Source organism: Saccopteryx leptura, chromosome 9 (genome assembly GCF_036850995.1).
Source record: "Saccopteryx leptura isolate mSacLep1 chromosome 9, mSacLep1_pri_phased_curated, whole genome shotgun sequence".
Taxonomy (NCBI): Eukaryota; Metazoa; Chordata; class Mammalia; order Chiroptera; family Emballonuridae; genus Saccopteryx; species Saccopteryx leptura.
In genome coordinates, this window is record NC_089511.1 from 39,775,216 (window position 1) to 39,791,628 (window position 16,413).

The window sequence follows — 16,413 nt, forward strand, 5'->3', positions numbered from 1 at the left end:
TGGTGGTGAGTGGTGGTGGTGGTGGTAGTGAGTGGTAGTGGTGGTGGTGATGGTGATGGTGATGGTGGTGGGTGGTGGTGGGTAGTGGTGGTGAGTGGTGGTGGTGGTGGTGGGTAGTGGTGGTGAGTGGTGGTAGTGGTGGTGGTGGTGGTAGTGGTGGTGAGTGGTGGTGGTGGTGGTGGTGGTGGTAGGTGGTGGTAGTGAGTGGTAGTGGTGGTGGTGATGGTGATGGTGATGGTGGTGGGTGGTGGTGGGTAGTGGTGGTGAGTGGTGGTGATGGTGGTGGTGATGGTGGTGGTGGTGATGGTGGTAGGTGGTGGTGGTGGTAGTGGTGGTGAGTGGTGGTAGTGGTGGTGGTGGTGGTGGTGGTAGTGGTGGTGAGTGGTGGTGGTGGTGGTGGTGGTGGTGGTGGTGGTGGTAGGTGGTGGTAGTGAGTGGTAGTGGTGGCGGTGGTGGTGATGGTGATGGTGGTGGGTGGTGGTGGGTAGTGGTGGTGAGTGGTGGTGGTGGTGATGGTGGTGGTGGTGGTGGTGGTGGTGGTGGTGAGTGGTGGTGGTGGTAATGAGTGGTGGTGGTGGGTGGTGATGGTGGTGGTGGTGGGTAGTGGTGGTGAGTGGTCGTGGTGGTGGTGTTGAGTGGTGGTGGGTGGTGGTGGTGGTGGGTGGTGGTAGTGGTGAGTGGTGGTGGTAGTGGTGATGGTGGTGAATGGTGGTGATGGTGATAACAGTAGCAATGATGATATTCTAGAGAACTGGAGTTTCAGAAGTCATGTGAGTCGGGTTCTGGATCCACTCCTGACTTCACCTCCCTCCACAATCATAGAAAAGCTACTGGGTACTGCCCCCATGTGTAAAACAAATAACACTCACCTAGTTTCTGAATTTGACTCATTTCCTCTACAGAATACTACCAAAGAGGCTATGACATAGGAGGAAGCACGTGTCCTGCTCCAGAAAGGGATGCCTAAGTCACTGCAGGCAGGTGGTTAGCTCCCTGCAATGTTTTGGGGAAAAAAGGTAGAGTTTAGCATCTAAAGGTTATTTTATATGATGGGGAACCTTCAAATGTTATATCAAGGTTAAAGGGATCCCTCAGTTGTTTTTCTTGGTTATGTTTGATCTTTATTAGCAACTTAGTATTAACTAAAACAACAAATGCACCAGCACCCTCTCCAGAATGGGTGTGTCCTTGGGTGTTGAAGAGCTCAGTAAACAGAGAGGAGCTGTAGACATGATGATCCAAGAGGAATTTGAGGTCAGCCAACAGCAGCTGCCAATTATCCAAAAACTGACTGGTTTTGGAGTATTATTTCTTAGTCACATGAATAAATGTTGGTTACATTCCCTCTTGGAAACCTACCACCATATTGTGAGGGACCAGGCCACACAAGGAGCGAGCCTGCACAGGGGAAAACCAAGGGGCTCAGGTGGATAGCACCACGGAGCTCCGTGCTATAGGCCAGCACACTCCAGCCGGGAGCAAGCCTCAAGACAAGGCAGCCTGCCTAGCCTCCAGATGACCCTAGCCCAGTGGTAGTCAACCTGGTCCCTACCGCCCACTAGGGGGCATTCTAGCTTTCATGGTGGGCGCTAGCGGAGCAACCAAAGTATAAATAAAAAGATAGATTTAACTATAGTAAGTTGTTTTAGAAAGATGTATTCTGCCAAACTTAGCGAAAATCCGACATAAAGTATTTGGTAAGTAATTATTATTATATGCTTTAACTTGCTGTAACTCTGCTCTATAAATTTTATAAAATAAAGTTACTTCCCTACTTTATAAATCACCATTACTGTGGAACCGGTGTGCAGTTAGAAAATTTTACTACTAACAGAGATACAAAAGTGGGCGGTAGGTATAAAAAGGTTGACTACCCCTGCCCTAGATGATCCCAGAGATACCACTTGGGGCATAGCAATCACTTACTGAGCCAAATAAGCCCACAGAGTCATGAAAGAAAGATAATAAATGGTCATCATCTTCAGGCCTAAATTTGATGTTTGTTAACACAGCAAGAGGTAATTGAAACAAGAGTGACCATTAGCTGATTGTGTAGGGAAGTGTCCTTATGTTTACAAGTTTTATGATAAAGATTTTGGTGTCTACAACTTACTATTTTTTCTTTTTTTTTAAGTGGGAGGTGGGGAGATAGTGAGATAGACTTCCACATGCGCACGCCCCAACGAGACCCACTGGCAACCCCATCGGGGGCAGAAGCTCAACTCAACTGACCTATTTTAGCACCTGAGGCTGACACACTTGGAACAACCAAGTTATCTTGGCAACCAGGGCAGATGCTCGAACCAATTGAGCCACTGGCTGCGAGAGGGGAAGACGAAGAAAAAGGGGAAAGGGAGGTGAAGAGAAGCTGACAGTCGCTTCTCTTGTGTGCCCCAACTGGGAATCAAACCTGGGACGTCCATACACTGGGCCAACACTCTATCCACTGAGCCAACTGGGCAGGGCCTGCAACTTACTATTAAACTGTTTAAAATACAGCAAATACACATACATACACCCATACTTACTTATATAATACAAATATATGGTTTTCTGATTGTACTTTTATACAATTGAATCATGACTCATTCACAACTGGTTCTAATTCAGGCAGATTTAGAATCAGAATCCTATGTATTGCTATGCCAATGTCAATTAATATCTGCAATTTTTATGGAAACAGTAACTTCTTGTTCAACCATCATTCCCACTTACGTGACTAAGTGGAGACAAACCACTTACTGGGTCTCACTGGCAACTCAAATGCTCAAAGCAACCATCAAGAGTAGAGGTCACAAAAGCAGTACATGTACTAAATGCAAAGCGCCTTGTCTGTGTAACTGTACTTATCCCGGTTGATCTTGCCTGCAATATCCAAATTAACCCAAAAGAGAAGGATCCACATCCTTGTTAATGTGACTAAAATGCTCAGCTGGCAAAGGACCAGAAATCAAGCCTACATGCCCATTCTCTCCTAAAGAATGTTCTTAATTTGAGAAGTATTACATGATGCGCTAATTAAAACAACACATTTCCTATGCCTTGTGCAATCTAAACCCCGAAGAAAATAATTATCTCTAGAGAAAAGGGGAAAAAAATAAAGCATTTTTGTTTCAGCTCACTTAAATGAGTTACAGGAGATGTCTGGTTTTGATATGAAGTCACACGGCTGGAGCTTGATGTCACCAAGCATCACACAGTGTGCTTCCACTGTGGTGCCAAAGCCAGGTCCATGTCCTATACTAACTCTACAAAGCCCTTCACAGAGCAGGGCACACTCCACAGTTTCAAAAACACCTTCTCCCTCACCTGTCACACAGATAGAATCTTTAGTATCTTATACTTTCATATGGTGATTTGTTCAACACTGAGGATATTTTCAAAATAAAAGTCCTTTGTTTTTGGCTACTCTCTCCTTCACTTCTAAATTTAACCTCTCTGCCTAATCTCTCTACTTCCATGTTTAATTCTATAATTGCAATGCAATCTCCTAAACTGAACCAGATTGTTTAGTTCTTTCTCCAACTGGTTAGATACTTCTAGAAAATTATTTTGAGTTGGCCAAGTGTTTAATCACATCAAATTAATCAGAACCAAAGCAAATATCTCTTGCTATCTAAATTAAGTATGTAAATATTCCCTAAAAGAACTTGGAAATTTTTTTACCCAAAATTCATCATTTAACTTGAAAAACTGTTATAAGCTCACAGTATGCTGGGTGGGTTGTCCATGATTTCTGAGAGGCTGGCACGTGTCGTGATTAATTACATCTGAGTTTGCCCCATCGTCATTGCTCTCGTGGTTTCAAAGTGTCACCATCAGCTTCCCTCCCCTTCCTCAGGGTCAGCTCTGAGCCCACAGTTTGCTTCTGCCAGCATCAGGGCACACTGCTAAATGGGGTCAAATTTAGATATCTCTGAAATTATCTAGTTACAGTATATAGTCTTAGCCACGTAAACAGAAAGCATATTTGCCCCCAACATTTTAGTTTATTGCTGCAAAGCGCACAAAACACACCAACAGCTCTAGAACATCAGGCCATTGGGGCTTTAAAGGCTCTGAATTAAGCAGAAATTCTCTGAGGAAGGAAGACAGTTGTGCAAATGTTTTAGTGATATCTGGGGAAAAGGTGGGAGTTTAGGATAGGCTGGAATGTACTATCATTGTTCCCATTTAGAACATCAGAGTAGAAAGAGCCCACACACTGAAGTCTTGGTGTCCAGTGTGTTTTAGGAAGAGCAGGGATCTGAAGAGTGAGGGTGCCTCACTAGGGCCAAACTCTGACTAACACCCACGGGTGCCCATCCCTGAGCTCTCACAAGGGCTCACAGGACAGAGACATACACTATACGTTGCTTCACCAGACCCAGCCACGCACAGGCTTCACTGTACAGAAGTGGCTTCACCTGTCCGCCAAGTGAGGTGGCACAAGTACAGAGCATGACTGAGCTACCCCAGGCTGTGTGTGTCCTCCCCACCCCTCCACCCCTCCCCTGAGGAGAATCCAGCCTAGTCTCCCCGCCTCCCCTGAGAAAGCTCTTCTGGAAAAGCACAGGGTATGGGAGCACCAGCCGACCAAGCACCTTCCGGAGCTCACTCAGCGAGTCAAGGAGTCCCGGGCGCCAGCTGAGCACTGATATGTGGTACTCTGTGGGGCTGTATGTGGCAGGCCCTACTTCTGAGGCTCAAATCCAAATATTAAAACATGAAAGAGGTTTCTGAGATCCGCTTGGTTTTCTCAGTTAGAGTTCGACTTTGAAATAACACTGTTCATGTACACCACGCACCCTGGGCCTGCCCTCCAGGCCGATGAAGACAGGAAGCACACACAACTGCCAGCCCACACCATAGGCCTCTGCTTCCTAAAACATTTATTCACACGAAAGGCATTCATTTCAGAAAGTACATTTCCTATCCCCTCCTTAAGATTAGCATTTTTTGCTTGAATCCTCACTTCCCCTAAGACCAGCCAGTGTCACGAGGAGCAGAACCATGAGGCTGGCACAGCAAAGGAGTAAGGAGGCTCCCAGGCGGAGAAACGCAATCTGTCACATGACACGTGTCTAGACTTATGGGCTATAACCGAAGAAGTTCCAGTGAAAGGACAGTAGAAACACTGTTACATGAACACAAAGCACAATCAGAATCTAAGGGTTGCTCCCAATACATATTCTTAACCTCATGCTTCTTCATCAATGCTGAAAACTGTGCCAGATCTACTCATTTAAAACTTGCAGGACTTTTTTGTGTGTTTTTTTAAAAATACCTTGCCAAGGTCAAAATGTCCACATAACTTTAGAAGTATTCTCTACATACAAAGGAGCAAGGTGGAGAAAACATGGTCACCAAAGTTAGCCAAAACCGAATTTCGTGCCTTGGCCTTCCGAGTAACGTGAATGCTGTGAAGACTGTTCTACTCATGTTTGACCACACTCAGCTTCTTGGTTCAGGGAAAGAAACAAATTCACTGAAACACATGAAAAGGCTGCCTTGACCAAAATGTTCATTCAACTAATGCAGATTTGGGGTGAGATGTGCCTGGCCGTTTTCTCCGAGGAACAAGAACATGCATTAGCCTTTTCCACCCCAGCGTCCTGCGCTATGTTACACGCGGGCAGGTCCAAACCTCGGCACTACTGTGAACCATGATCTGAGATTTTCAAGAAAACAAACATGTCTCATACCATCCAAGACTCCACTTGCTAACAGTTGCCTAAGATTATTAAAACATGTTTATATTATGTTTGGCATTTCTTTAACAAATAATTCTAATTCATTTAAAAACGCTAAGTTCTCATCCACACTGCTTCATAGAGGAGGCTCAGATGATCTGCCTTCTTTGAAAGGTTCATTCAGAGCCAAGATTTTAACAAGAAAGGGAACATTTCATAATTAATGCTTTAAGCATATAGTTTTCTAAATAATGCCTCTAAAATCACACGTGCGCTAAAGGAACATTCTCTGCCAAACTCTACACCTAGAATTTCTAAGGGTCATAGACCAGCGACATCACTCCAGAACAGAACAGATCTTACTTTTTAAAGTATGTAAAGTAAAAACTTCTTTCTTCGGAGCCCATTCATTCCTCACCCTCACACCCTGCCCATGTGGTCAGTTTCCGAGCATTTGGACAAATGTACCCATTCTCCCAGAAGGCTGTGGACAATAAGTATCTATTAGGCGCCAACCATATGGCAGGCTGAGCACTAGTCAGCATTCCACTCTTGGTGAAGGCACACCTTCCTGAAGCAGGTCCCGTTTCAATGTCAAGGAAACCCAAGCAGAAAGAAGTGAAGTTTCTGCCCCAAAACGACACACCGATCGAGTGGCAGCACCAAGACAAGACTTGACCCCAGTTACAACTCTCCCACTCACCTGGCTCTATTCCAAACAATATCCTATCTCAAAGCTGAGCCTCCTCTGTGGCTAAAACATGGGTCCTAGGAAGTAGGAGTGCACAGATGTGGCCAGCGGGGCAAGGGCCCTGAATGGGTGCTTCCTGTCTCACTCCTCACCCCTACTTTGAGTGCCTAGCCTCACAGAGCCTACTGGGGGTAGAGGGAGTCCTACAACCCTAACTGGCTCTGAAATAGAGTAAATGAAAGACTCAGGTGCATTAGGTCCAACATGGCTGCAGGGCCCCATGGAGAAAGGCTTCTCTGTTTCTGACAGAAGATGGCTTGATGTCCTGGGCTGCTTCCAGCAGGATATCCCAGCAGCTACAACTGACCCTGAAGGACAGGCTCCTTCTCTACCTAACCTTCCAAGCAAGGATGGCATGAAGACACATAGCAAATGATTAATTAGAAAATACTGAGTAAGAAAAGAGACAGTAGCATGTAGTACTATAAGAAGTCACCTACACTCCAGTAGTAGGACCTATGGACAGACTGGGGACAAGAGAAATCAGCAGTTTGAATTCATTTAATAATGTGACTTTTAACAACAAGAACCATCTGGAACAAAACTACAAATGCACATGACTACGTGAAGAACCAGCCTTGGGCCCATGTATCTTTCTCCAAGGAGGTGTCCTTGTCTGGAACCCATGACCAGAATTAGTGACAGCATCTTAATTTCAACTCTAAAAAATCTGGCCATCTGGCTTCCCCCCAAATAGCAGATTAGATGCAGGATGAGGAATGATCCCTACAAGAAGATATGCAAGGCTGAAAACAGAGGGAAGAGAACAGGAAACATCTGAACACACCACAGGGCCTGCTGCTGCCTCGAATCTCCTCATAGCCATGACCATTCCTTGAAATGCAGCTTCCAACTAAACCTCGGGTTCTCCATGGGTCTGCAAGTTGGTTATCTTTCCAGATTCTCCCTTCCCACATTTGGGAAGCACTGGACACTGCTGCCCTGAGCCCCTATGTCTGTAAAGTACAAGACACTCACATGTGCTTATCAGACCCACAGCAGACCTGCCAGGTGCCATACCCCTACATCAGATGGAACTAGGATCTCTTGATATTTAATTTGAAGAATACATAGACCTCAAAAAGGATGGTTGTTGGACAAACAAGTGTGTTAGGCTTGCTCGCTTGCACTTTGCCTGATTGGCACATGAGCACGGGGCAGCACCACATGTGTACAGTCTATGTAAGGCTGCAGGTGCTTGCCCTCAGGGTGGCAGATTGTAGATTGTGGATTGCCTGCTGCTATTGGGAAGGGCCATTTTTGCTACTGCTTGCCGGAGAAGGGGTTTTTCTCCCGGCCTATTTGCTCCGTCAGCCCTGAGAGACAGAAGCAGTTTTCCCTGCCTGCTTGTTCATTCTCTGTTGTGAGACTCTAATAAAAGAAATGGCCCACCATTTTCCGGATTCACATTTTCTCTGCCATCTGCCCAAATCCAAGGCGAACGTGCATGGCTACAGCCACTGGCCTTACGATGGTCCACTGTCAGAACTATGTTATAAGATTATGTAAATATGGTATGTAATTTTGTGTATATTATGTAATTTTTATGTAATTTTTAAATTATGTAAATAGTACCAAAATTTCTTCGTGTGCTTCTATAGTTTAGGAGGATTTTCTGTTTCCCAGAATTAAGGTAGTTATTCAACACCTTTTGCCCCATAAAACTGGAGTGGGGCAAAAGTAAATCAAACACCAATGCACCAGGAATGGGACCTGGGGAGTAGCTGCCCGGAGTATTATGGGAGGGAAGATTCTAAGGCTATGTCTGGCTAAAGGGAAAAGAGCCCTACACCCCAGGGCCTATCCTTTTGTGGGCAGGAGAGAGACCGGGGAGGGAGGGAAAGGGAAAGGGGAGAGACAAAGAGGCAGAGACTAAGGTGGTAAAGAGGGGGGGGGGAGGAGAAGAGGGGGAGAGGCATGGAGAGTGAGGGGGAGGGATGAGAGGAGATGGGGAGGGGGAGAGGGGAGAAGGGTAAGGAGAGTGAGGGGGAGGGGAAGAGGGGATGGGGGAGAGGTGTAGGGAGAGTGAGGGGGAGAAGGGGAAGAGGGGGAGAGGGGGTGAGGGAGAGGGGAAGAGGGGAGAGGGGTTGGGAGAGTGAGGGGGAGAAGGGGAAGAGGGGGAGAGGGGGTGAGGGAGAGGGGAAGAGGGGAGAGGGGTTGGGAGAGTGAGGGGGAGAAGGGGAAGAGGGGGAGAGGGGGTGAGGGAGAGGGGAAGAGGGGAGAGGGGTTGGGAGAGTGGGGGGGAGAAGGGAGAGGGGGAGGGAGAGTGAGGGGGAGGGATGAGAGGAGATGGGGAGGGGAGAGGGGAGAAGAGTAAGGAGAGTGAGGGGGAGGAGAAGAGGGGGAGAGGAGATGGGGGAGAGGCATGAGAGTGAGGGGGAGGGATGAGAGGAGATGGGGAGGGGGAGAGGGGAGAAGGGTAAGGAGAGTGAGGGGGAGGGGAGAGAAGGAACAGGCTCTGCAGCCTCCAGCACCACTACATCAGTTGAGTGCTGTGTTCTGTGCCTCACAAAAACATCCTTCTGTTTCACAAGTACTTGGTCAATTTAGAAAACAAAGCTGTTATGAGCAGGATAACTTAACAGGAACAACAACTAGATAGATGATAAAATAACAAAAAACCATTTCCACAAATGGAAAATAAGAAAGAATTAGCTAAACAGATGTTTAACAGAAAAAGGCAGCTTCTTAGGAACACATACTGTTTATTTAAGTCAGGAAACAGAGTTTCATTTAGAAAAGGAAAAGGTACAGGAAAATTCCTCTAGCTACCATCAGCATTAGTCCTGCCTTTACTTCAGTTGTGTCTTTAACTGGAGGTCACACAAATGTGACCGACGAGAATCAGGTGGTAGTGGGAAAACAGCATGAGAATTTAGAGGCCAAAGAATTCAGATGACTAATTAAACTATTATGTATGTGACACAGAAAGTGATCAGTGCAGCAGTTCTATTTATTTTGTAAGGAGACTAAGAGAGAGTTAGTGGGTACTTGAAGATGTGCTTGAACAGACATAATCAGTGGTAAATCACGACTGCTCACAAGAACAGGCCAATGAGCCATGAATACGAGCTTAGCAAGACAGCAGGACTTAGGGAATATGCAGAATGGGAAAGCACAGGAAAAGCTCTCATGTGGAGACTTTTCAGAAGGTAGCTCTCCCACTGTAAACTGGAAGAGTCCTTCCTGAGCTGACAACTGTAGATGGAGCTCGGGTGCTTGCTATACCTGTCCACAAAAGCTGGGTTCTCTGCCTTCAGGATTTGGATGGTATTGACTGATTATACACAGTAACATGACAGTAACACAAAAACTTGCTTATATTTCAAAATTCATGACAGTAACACAAAAACTTGCTTATATTTCAAAATTCCTACAGAAATTTTGCTCAGAAATAGACAGAAACAACAGGAAAAATCAAAGGCAATAGATTTACATACTTTTCTCAACAATTAAAGTTTAGCAACATTTTAATTAGGATCAGATTTCACTCCCAGTATGAACAGAAACCACTGAAGTGTCAAAAAACAAAGAGATAACTACTGATAGCAACCCTTGCTCTCCTGCCCCAGCCCAGACATCTCTTGCTCACCATGAGAAACATCAAATTAAAGCTGCTGAGAACCAGCTTCTACTGAGCCTGGCCAAGAACTTCATCACTAAGACAGCTCAGAGAAACAACTGCGGTTTTTGTTTTTTCTTTTAATTTTGCATTTCTTTGGCTTTGTGGCTTTTTTTCATGTTATATTTATATATTAATATTGCTTCAGGACACTGATTAAAACCTCATGTGCATATTCAAGAAAAACTTTCTAAGAAACTCCAATTTAAACATATGCTTTAAGGTCTACTGCAACTCTCCCATGGCACTCTAAGAATTCAAGAAAAAGTCCAAGGGGTGTTACTATCCTTTCACTTCCTAGTCCAGCGACACGTGTTCTCCATGACCCATTCATAGCAGACATCAGGCCCTCACTGACGACAGCGGGAACACAGGTATTTCAAAGGGAAGCACACACTTGGTTTTGAGAATAACAAATATTATTATCTTGACAGTAAATGAGCTTGGTATTTATGGTTCAGATGTTTTATAAAAAAGAAAGATCAGATTCTTTATCATAATTATTCAGAGGTTACAAACATCACTTTAATAGAAACTCTTCAAAAGGACATAGAAATTTTAATCCTCAAATTCAACAAAAATTCTATTAGATCTTAGCAAGCAAATCACTCTCTAGAAAACCTCACAGTCAGCATACTTCACTTTGTAAAAACAACTCATATCAAGTGTGTTCAATGATTGTCTCAGTTACCTACCTCGTTCTAATATACAGCTACTATACAAACATGGTCATCAACAACATTCATGTCAATTTACAGAAAACAGTGATAAGCGGATGGGGGGAGGTGTTCACTATAAGACAAAGAGCTACCTGAGACCCCACAAAGAAGCAGATGCAGTCCAGAGCCCCACAGGCCACCTGTTCACATCCTTCAGGACATCCTTAGCCACCAGGAGGGAAGCCACTATTTCCCTGGGGCTGACACTGCCGGCTCTGGCACCCTGCTCCCTGCTCCCTGCTCCCTCCCCACGGCAGTGCAATGTCTGGCGATTCACCAAGGCAGCACGCAGGCATGAAAAGAAGGCAGATGAGCACTTACCTGCCCATCCTGTCCCACGTGGTGTATCTGTAGATTGCCCTGCAAAATGGATGGGAAAAAAAGACATCAAGGACAAAAATGACTTCAAGACAAACAGCAGCAGGAACTTCCCCATGCCATTTGTGAACCATTAACACTAATTCTATGAAAACTCAACTCTTGTAGCAATAAAACACCGAAACAAAACATTTAAGATGAATTTACAAGTTACTATATTTTCTTATAAAAACAAACAAAATAAAAAAAAATTGTACACCCCTAACTGCAAATGCAAATATAATATTTTTCTAATTTTTTATTTTCAGACACTTTTAGACTCACAAGAAGAATCAAAAGTTGTGTAGAGAGAGGTTGGTGTACACATAGCCCAGACTCCCCCAAGGACATCTGACATAACTATAGTGCATTTACCCACAAGCAGGAAACTGACAGAATACAATGCAACTAACCAGACCACAGGCCTACTGGGATCTCAGCAGTTAGAAATTCATTTTCACTTGTTTAAAAAAAAGTCATAATTGCTTTAAGTTGGGTAGGTTCTATTAAATGTTTCTTTACAGCCCTGCCGGTTGGCTCAGTGGTAGAGCGTCGGCCTGGCGTGTGGAGGTCCCGGGTTCGATTCCCAGCCAGGGCACACAGGAGAGGCGCCCGTCTGCTTCTCCACCCCTCCCCCTCTCCTTCTTCTCTGTCTCTCTCTTTCCCTCCCGCAGCCGAGGCTCCATTGGAGCAAAGATGGCCCGGGAGCTGGGGATGGCTCCTTGGCCTCTGCCCCAGGCGCTAGAGTGGCTCTGGTTGCGACAGAGCGACACCCCGGATGGGCAGAGCATCGCCCCTGGTGGGCGTGCCGGGTGGATCCCGGTCGGGCGCATGCGGAAGTCTGTCTGCCTCCCCATTTCCAGCTTCAGAAAAATACAAAAAAATAAAAATAAATAAATGTTTCTTTACAGACATCCTCATTTTGGCAAAATAATTACTTAATATTTAAATGAACAAAGCAAGAATTTATTTTGATAAAAAGATAACAGCATATTGTAACTTATTACTAAGTAATCATTAATACTATTAGCATTTTCTTCTCTAATTCATTGCATTCAATTCCTAATGGAAACAAAAAAACATAGACAACAGGGATTCAGTTATGAAACTGAAAAAAAGGGGTAAAACTGATTTAAAAATTTTAAATTTAAAAAAGTCTAATGTTTTTTAGCAAAAACAACATATAAACAAAATGTATCTTGATTATTTCCTTTTACTATTATATCAATTTTCCTTCTTTTCAAATGGCTACCAGCAAATTAAACATTCTGATTGAGTGCATGTGCCTTCTACAGCAACATCTCTAAATTGTTCATTTGGCCTCCACTTGTCTGTGACTTTAAAAATGAAGCCTCCCTGCCCCCAACAGGACACCCCAATCAGTCTGCAGGTTTTCTGCCCCACTCTGTGCATTTCCTATACAACCCACACTAGGGTAAGCTAACAGATTCCCCTCCCATCACCATCCTCCTCAACTCTGACAGCAAGGCCTTGTAGGACCGTCTCCAAGCTCACTGTCTGTAGCTCTCCTTCCCCTGCTGCCAGATGCTTCAGCCACACCAGTGGGCTTTCTCCTATTCTCTTATTTGACCACATGCAGATTAGTGACCTAATTATTCCTCTGACTGAATCAACCCTCATTTGACCAGGTATTTACTGTTTCCTCTCATAGGAGTTCACTCAGATAGGTTCTCCCCTTAGAACCTCTGCTCATCTCTTCCTTTGCTTGCTGGGCCCATGGACAAACCTTCAGGGCTCAAATGAAAGAACCTCCCAGCCCTGGATGGCTGGCTCAATGGTAGAGTGTTGGCTCAGCATATGGATGTCCTGGGTTGGATTCCAGGTCAGGGCACACAGAAGAAGTGACCATATGCTTTTCCACCACTCCCCTTCTCCCTTCTCTCTATCTCTCTCTTCCCCTCCTGCAGCCATGGTTCCACTGGAGCAAGTTGGCCCCAGATGCTGAGGATGGCTCCACTGCTTTGCCTCAGGCACTAAAATAGCTCAGTTGCCAAGCAATGGAGCAGCGGCACCGGATGGGCAGAGCATTGCCTCATAGGGGGCTTGCTGGTGGATCCTGGTCAGGGCGCATGTGGGAGTCTGTCTCTCTGCCTCCCCACTTCTCACTTAAGAAAAAAAAAAAAAAAGAACTTCCCTTTTAAAGCATCCCAGAGTGCCTCTCCCAAGAAGCCTGTTCTCTGCACCACAGCGAGTACACATCACTTCCAGCCTCCTAGCACAATCATCTCAGGACGATGTCGGGAGCCTCTAACTCACACTTGCAAACAGCAGCAACACCCAGCACAGCAGCCTGACAGGACAGGAGCTCAGCAAACACCTCGCACACAAGTCAGTAAGCAAATTACCGCCACTTCCACCTCAGCTCCTAGGATCTGGGAACTAAAAAGTCAAAAAGGCACTAATGTCATATCTACTTAAGGAAAGCTGCCTAGGTTGCCACTAGAATGCAAGGACAAATGTCCACAAAGCAGCTCTGAAAAGCCATCTAGTACCACTAAACTAGTCAAACGTTTCCCTCGAGAGATTCTTCTGAAAGGCTCTTTGACAAATCAGGACCTTCCCAGTTGCTGCTGGTTCTGTACCTGCTTTAGCAGTTGGCATGAGGAAACCTAACACTGTGTAACAGCACACCACAGTGCACGTGAGACACAAAGCTGACACTAGCTCAAGGCCTAGAAATAAGTGTTCCTCAGCTCTTGGCCCACACTGCAAGGGGCATGCCATTCCCCACCACACGCGGTCAGCAGAGCACTTGTGCAACTCAGCAGCCACGGGACCAAGCCAGAGGAAGCCAAGTGCACTGAGTCTACTGACACTGTCCTGTGCTATAGAAAAAGGTCACCAGTGTCCCTGCAGTGAATGGCCACCAACCACCCATGGTCCTGTACAGGAAGGCTAGAAAGGCAAGGTCCCCTGAGGGCCTCAAAGAATATCAGTGCCGGCCCTGGCCGGCTGGCTCAGTGGTAGAGCGTCAGCCTGGCATACAGGAGTCCCGGGTTCGATTCCTGGCCAGGGCACACAGGAGAGGTGCCCATCTGCTTCTCCACCCTTCTCCCTCTCCTTCCTCTCTCTCTCTCTTCCCCTCCCGCAGCCAAGGCTCCATTGGAGCAAAGTTGGCCCGGGCGCTGAGGATGGCTCCATGGCCTCTGCCTCAGGTGCTAGAATGGCTCTGGTTGCAACAGAGCAATGCCCCAGATGGGCAGAGTATCGCCCCCTGGTGGGCATGCCGGGTGGATCCCGGTCGGGTGCATGCAGGAGTCTGACTGCCTCCCCGTTTCCAAATTCAGAAAAATACAAAAAAAAAAGAAGAATATCAGTGCCATAACAGGCTGGCCCCATGTTCCAATGACAACCCAAATGGTTAACCTGAGCTTCACACACCAACCCCTATAGCAGCTGAAACACATATATAATAGCGCCTGTGCAGCTGGAAAGGCCTCCCTGTATTCTGTTCTTATCATGGATTAGAATTAATGAAAAGTAGAACGCCAAGTACTGACACCAGTGATAAGAATCCTGGACCTCATGGGTTTAAGGCAGCTAAAGCAATCCTAGAAATGGCAGGAGTGAAGGCTGAGAGGCATGAAAAGATGCACTGAAAGCTAACAGGACATGTATGTGCTGTCTCACCAAATTTGCAACCAGCTCACAATACAGGCACTGGTCCTACAGACACAGAGCCAAAGGTCGTATAGGGAGGAGAACCTGTGAGGTCACGGCACAGGAGCAGGGCCCCATCTCCTGCTCTTCCCACTCCAGCATGCTGGGAGCTTCCTGAGCTGAAGAGCAGGGTCAGGGATGTGCTGGGAACTACGTCTACATCTCATATGGGAATACAGGAAGCAGGGTGGGCAGGGAGAAGAGGGGTGTTCACAGCAAGGGTTCACAAAGAATACCAGACAGGGCTGCCCAGATAAACCAGGAGTGCAGCAAGGGCAGGAGGACAGGCAGGGCTAGGAGTCTGTGCCCAAAGAAACAAGCATCACAGTCAATGCTGGACATCATATTGTCTGGGCATTCCCAGATGTCCACCTCGTGTAACAATGATCAGAATGCAGAAAGCCCACAGGCACAGAGTGGGCCCTGGGCAGTGCTGGTGGCCACGACTCACCTCACTGTCCTGCGTGATCTGCACCTGTTCCCCTTGAGGCACCTGGGCGATGTGGAGGTGACCCTGTGGGATCCGCAGAGAGAGAAGACAACAAGAAGCATCAGAAGAAAATCAAAACCAGAGGAAATAAGAAACTCTTTCCGAAATTTTTATTCTTGATTAACTGCTTACAATTCAAAACAAACTAAATCCTGCATAATGCAATACAATATGTGAATAGTATTAGCTACTAAATAGCCTCCTGAAATTAAACTTATAGTATATAACAGATAGAGAACATTTTATAGTGATTCCTAAAGGAGCAACGGAGCTAGGAAAATTCTGTAAGTCTTTAAATTTGCTTAAACTAAACAAGCAAATTTCAGAATGTAAAGGAAATATAGAAAAGAAGGGAAATAGAATTTTCCAGAAAATAAGAATAACTTAAAAAAGACATACTATTAATTCAAAGGGAGCAGAAACCACATGGAACTAACAGGCAGGGTGTCCCAGCAATCTAGGAGTGCTGGATGGCTACCCAGCCGTGTGGGCTGCAGGGAAGGAAGCTGTGCATGTGCATCTACACTAAAAACAGGTCAGCACTATTGTAAAATGATTTTAATTTATTGTGTTTACAAAGATTCTAGTGTTGCTCCGAATGCATCCTCCCCTCCCCTATATTCCTCTCAAGATCTCCCTTGCTTCCAGGTCAGCAATATTTTTTAAATCAAAGACACACTTACATGACTATTTAAACAGCTGGAATAAACACTAATAAATGTGGTTAAAAAAAAAAGTATCCAACTATATAATGCATTTATGTTTATAAATACAGGCAGATAAATAATTCCTGTAAATCTTAACTTTGCTCAGTGATATGAATACCCATAATCTTATTTAAAATTCTATCTGAATGAAAATGGAGCTTAAAGTAAACTATTGTAGAAATTTCTGTTGGTTTCACTTTACTATTTCTATGTGAATCCTACAACAAAGTTATCTATTTTGGAATTCTTTCACAAAACTTTCTTACTAAGATAAGAGTAACTGCCTTTGTGACTCTCAATTAAATAAAGAATTCACTATTTATAACTGCTTCATCTCCTCCGGAAGAAGAAAAACTCCATTTAAAGTCCTTATCAGCACTTTCTAGAAGTCCATAGAAGCCCATCCCTTTCCAG

General features: G+C 45.3%; 1 protein-coding gene across 7 annotated transcripts in view; it reads right to left on the reverse strand.

Annotated features, from left to right (window-relative positions):
- The window catches only part of BANP (BTG3 associated nuclear protein), a 164,772-nt gene that overhangs the window by 44,879 nt on the left and 103,480 nt on the right, over positions 1 to 16,413 (reverse strand). For 5 of the 7 annotated variants that reach the window (XM_066349225.1, XM_066349226.1, XM_066349221.1 and 2 more), the window contains 2 exons: positions 15,254 to 15,325; positions 11,086 to 11,124 (listed from right to left, as the gene is read on the reverse strand). In XM_066349225.1, the coding sequence (XP_066205322.1) occupies positions 11,086 to 11,124; positions 15,254 to 15,325 (111 nt within the window). The remainder of the gene's footprint in view (positions 1 to 11,085; positions 11,125 to 15,253; positions 15,326 to 16,413) is intronic. The other 2 variants (XM_066349224.1, XM_066349228.1) reach the window with 1 other exon arrangement.